At 47.9% G+C, this 5,119-nt stretch overlaps 1 protein-coding gene across 1 annotated transcript; it reads right to left on the minus strand.

The window, feature by feature from the left end:
- Positions 1-234: 234 nt before the first annotated feature.
- On the minus strand, positions 235-2,662 carry rtn4rl1b (reticulon 4 receptor-like 1b; the record flags this gene model as incomplete). Its single annotated transcript, XM_076146258.1, has 2 exons — positions 235-1,537; positions 2,198-2,662. Coding segments are annotated over 2 exons (1,359 nt in total), but the record flags the coding sequence as incomplete, so codon positions are not given.
- Between the last annotated feature and the right edge of the window lie 2,457 nt (positions 2,663-5,119).

Genomic DNA, 5,119 nt, shown 5'->3' on the forward strand with positions numbered 1-5,119 from the left:
TCCACCCAATTGGCCCGATTTCTGTAATTTGAAAAAAGAGTGCAATAAAAACCCATTTGTTAAAATAACCTGACAGGATGTTTGACAGTCGTCTCATTACCATTTCCAGTTGATAACGACTTACAAACCGTGATGTGATAACCAAAGCAGGATGGACCTCAGATGGCTCCATCACCAAGCTAACTAACAAACTCACTTACTCACATCTCCATCTTTGCTGTCTCACTTCCCTCTCTGCTCTCTGTCTCTCTCTGTTGTTTAAGATTGCTAATCTGCGTTCCAAGTTGATGTAAAACACGTGAGCAACAAAGACGCGAGAAATAACGATACGGGCATAAATGGCAGTGCAAGCTCCATCCCCCAATTTCCCTTTTAAAACAAAAAATCTTTCAGCAACTCTTACGGTAATTCCTCCAGTAATTGTGCTGTGAGTCTTTCTGTTTTGATGTCCGTCTGAACAGTAAAGCTCCAGTACACACAACATTTACACACACACACACACACACACACACACACACACACACACACACACACACACACACACACATACATAAAAGACACACAGGCCTTGAAGTGTAGGAGCGAGAGAGGCTCTGAGGTCTGTATTTCTGTTGATTAGCATTCGCCAAACCCCTCTGGAGGGTCAGCGGAGAACATAATCAATGTTCGTTACCAAGGCAACCAAGGGGGCGTAGACATACAGTAAGGACTGGCTTAAGGTTGCCCCGTTGTTGGCTTGCTGAACCCCACTAGGGGGGCGGAAAGTGGTCCGGGGGGTGCACTTGTTCTTCCTTCGCGTGATGGAGCCATCGGGGGACGTGTGGTCATGTTTGCCACCATCTGTGAAGTCCGGCGAGGAATCCTCCTTGTCCGCCATGACCTCCTTTGAGTGGTGAACCTCATTGTCCCCCTTTCCCTTGCCCCCCCTCGGACGAGGCTTTGTGCAGTTCCGAGGACGTCCGGGCCTCGAGGGGTGCACTATGTGGGTCTGGCCTGACCCCGGTGCCATGGCGCCGTTTATAGATGGGTAAACCGTGCCAGACAAATTGTTAGTCTTACTCTGGGCTCTGGACTCAGTACTGGGTACAGTTGGTGAGCAGTTGGGGAAGTCATCTTTGTGCAGCATCTTCAGATCTTTCCCGACTTTATCGTCCGGCGCCTGGCAACCGACAGACGACGTTGACCCTCTGAAGCGCTTCAACCATTCCCACAGCGACAACGCCTTGCAGTCGCACGTCCAGGGGTTGTCGTTGAGCCGCAAGTATTCCAGGGCAGGCAGAGCGTCCAAGCACTGGCCGGACAGTTCCACCAGGGAGTTGTTGAATAAGTAGAGGGTGGTGAGACGTTTCAGGTCATGGAAAGCCTGGCGGTCAACCCACTGGATCTGGTTTTGATGCAGAAGCAGGCGGTCCAGAGCTCGGAGTCCTCTGAAAGTATTCTGGTGTAAGCTCCACAGGCGATTCCCATGCAGGAACAGGTGACTCAGATTGTGAAGGTCTGCAAAAGTGTCATCCTGAAGGAACTTCAGATGATTATCCTGAGGAGATACAACGAAAACAAAGGCATTCAGGATTTTCAATCAAAGTCTCAGGAAGCTAGTAGCTCTAATAGTTTAACAGATGGCATTTCTCTCAACCGTGAAGATTAGGGAAATTTCATCAGGAGCAGATTACAAACCGAGTTTGAGATGTATCATTTCTACGTACATAATGAGACAACACAGAGGCCTCGTATTATTTTTTTGTTTCTTATAATGGATGTAGGAGTGGAGACATGCAGAGACCAAAACAAACAGAAAGCAGAAGGAGAAAAACACCTGCATACAAAGAGCATCTGATGAGGGGACAAGGCTTTTATTCTGCTCGTTTGTTCGTACTTCAGTACTTCACAGCACCACAACAATGAGAGCAGATAGATCGCTGGCCTACTCACTCTGCTTTTCTTGCGGTTTTATCCTTTTATCCTTCTTTGCAGTCTGCCTACACACTGTTGTATAAAGATCAATGATGATAAATTATGTAAGATCATAATTTCATCATCTCTTATCCTAATGTTGATACAAAAGGGTGCTTCTTTCTGGGGTTTTGTATTGCCATATGGACTTGAAATTCTGGTTCCTGAGGTCAAATTGTAGGTAAATGTCGGGAGATAACTTCAAAGTAAAAACAGCAAGCAGACATGAAGAAGTTCTTCATACCTGCAGGTAGAGATACTGCAGGTTTCTGAGGCCTTGGAAGATATTGTTAGGCAATGAGCTGAGACCACAGCGGTAGAGGTGCAGAGCGTTGAGCCGACCCAGCCCGTGGAATGTGTCCTCAGCCAGGGAGCGCAGGTGGCGGTTGTCCCCCAGGTCCAGCTCCTCCAGCAGAGCAAAGCCGTGGAAGGTGGAGGGCTCGATGTACGTAATGTTGTTGGAGTAGATCCAGAGAGTCACCGTGTTGGAGCTGAAGTGGCCCCGGAGAAGGCGGTGGATCTTGTTGTTCTGCAGGAAAATCCGCTCGCTGTCCGGAGGGATGCCTTCAGGGACGGACAGGAAGTTGTGGGCTTGGCAGGAGACGGTGCTGGGTGCCGTGTAGCAGATGCAGTGGCGAGGGCAGGACCAGGAGAGCTCAAGCCCACAGAGGACCAGCAGGAACTCCAGCCCACAGCCTGTAGCCAGCACACACACACACACACACACACACACACACACACACACACACACACACAAACACACATACAGGGAGAGTAACAGAAACAGAAAGTTTTAGAGAGGCAGGGAGGGGGAGCAAAAGATTAGAGGGACAATCTCACACAGGCATACACACAAACACACAAAGAGAGAACAGAGAGAGGAAAAAGGAATTAGTGAAGGTATGTCTGGAGTGTGGAGGTTTAGAATTTAAAATTGTACTTTGAAGTTCTGTGCAGACGCTGAAAAGAAAGAATATATATGAAAAATGGACAATACGTTATGTTTAGAGAGATTCCAGCAACACAAAGCAAGGCCAAGGCCAAAAAAGACATTTTGCATTCGATAGCATGCTGACGATTACACGTTGTTGCCTGCAAAAACCCTAATCTCTGATGGCTTTGCTTCGTATCCAGTGAACACATCTGCAAACAACGCCTCCCCCCTCCTGACCCATTTTAGAGCGACAGAGCCCTGAATCCTCTGGTTTCCTTTCTGAAGACACCAAAGCATAACACCTGCTCCAGTTTAACTCACTTGCACGTATCAGTGGAGGCGATCTGATCCCCCTGTGCAGCGTTTCACCTCTCATTCTGCACACAGGCACCAATCTCTGAAATTACCCTTTCAAATATTGTGCCACCCGAGGGAGACATTTCCTGTTAAGATCCTCTCCACTTCCATCTCTCTCCCCGAGTCCATCGGCAGCTCTGTGATCTGTCGGTTTGCGCTGTTAAATGAGGCGTGGGACGCTTATTGAAACTTGTTCTAAGCTTCTCTCGGGCTGTTTCTGATCGGTGACATGATTCCCCCAGATCCTCCAGTCGAGAGTTTGCGACTTATCCGGAGTCTCATCTGAAATGAACGCAGCTCACATCTCATCGCCAACGTCCCGACTGACAACCTCTCACGCTGCCTCTGACTCAGTTTGTTATTCACAGAGCAGGGACGGCGCGATTCACTGCCTCTAATCGATGAGCCTCTGCCGGCTTTTAACTGGGCCTGTAATCCGGGGGTCTTTTATGCCGGAATTCATTTGAATTACTCGACCGAGAGACAAGCGCCGGTTTTATCTGAGTGTGCTTCCTCGCCAAACTGTGGCTAAGCTGTGACATTCAGCATCCTGACTCTGCTGACCTTTAGCAGTAATTCTCTATGTCTAGTCGCGGCAGCGCAACGTGCATCACCTGAGCAGGAGTGTGTGCTCTCCTGGGCACGGCTCTAATCCTATTTGCTAAAGCTCTGCCACCGGGCAACAATGGAAATGCATGCATCCTTCCTAAACTAGTGAACGCAGCCGCTTAAATGAAGCGATTCTTCACGGATGAACACCGCCGAAAGGTTGAATGATAGTGAGTGTGTGTGCAGAGGAGGGGTAAGGGGGGTATATGTTGTGTTTGCAGGCCCTGCGTGCAGTGCGAGGACACCAATAGACCTTGGCTTTGTGTGCAAATCCGCTGTTCAGGCACCTGTAGAAGGTCACAGATTACATTACAGATGGGAAGCTGTCACACCGACGAGAGAGAAATGTTTCGCTCTCAGCCGCTTGTCCTTCTCCATTTCTAACATGGCGTCTGCTGGAAGGGGTAAATAAGTGAAAATGTTTTGTGGCGCTCTTGGGAAATAAATGTTTGCTTTTGTATATATCGCCACATAAACAGGACAAACACAGCCAATTTCCCCGCAGCAGTTTGAAGAGCATTTGCATTACGCAGCAGCCAGCAGGCACTTGAGGATGCGGCTTTCTATTAATTTTACTGGCGGCTTTTTCGGCGCGTATCGGATAAAGGCGATCAATCCTCACACGGGAGGCAGCGCAGACAATAGTCATCTTCATCTTTCTGGGATGAAATGATGCTTCACTTGCCTTTTCCTTTTTTTTATGCCTTAGCAGAAATACTTACCCGAAATACTTAAATATTAATGTGGCCGGACGATCTTTTGTCTTGAACTATTTCCATTAACACTAAACTTAATGTACAGCGGCCCTGAGCTAGGTGCCAGATTACTAAAAGGAAAATGATCAGAGCTGATGATCGGCGGTCAGAAGTGATACAGGAAGAGAGCATGAAGGAATGAGATTATAAATGCCGCTTAGAGACAATAAAAACGTAATAAAGCCTTCTTCTCTCTCCTAAACTAGGCAGCGCGCACACACACACACACACTCACACACATGTACACGGCTTAATGTGGTCTTATCAAATTGGCTGTTTCTACTGCTTTGCTTGGAGAAACACTGCAGGGTACAGAGCAGATACAACAATCTTCCTCTGCTCGTTATGAGACTGAAAGCAAACCCCGCACACCTAAACATACAATCCTCAACACACACACACCCACCCACACACACACACATGCAGACGTGGTGGCTTACACAGGCAGATCATGTCAGTAAGCATGAAAGTGTGAGCAGCTATGAATAGAGCAAAACAAATCACTATTATG

This window comes from Genypterus blacodes, unplaced genomic scaffold (genome assembly GCF_046128005.1).
Source record: "Genypterus blacodes isolate CSIRO-AG114 ecotype Tasmania unplaced genomic scaffold, CSIRO-AGI_Gbla_v1 ptg000032l_1, whole genome shotgun sequence".
Classification (NCBI taxonomy): domain Eukaryota; kingdom Metazoa; phylum Chordata; class Actinopteri; order Ophidiiformes; family Ophidiidae; genus Genypterus; species Genypterus blacodes.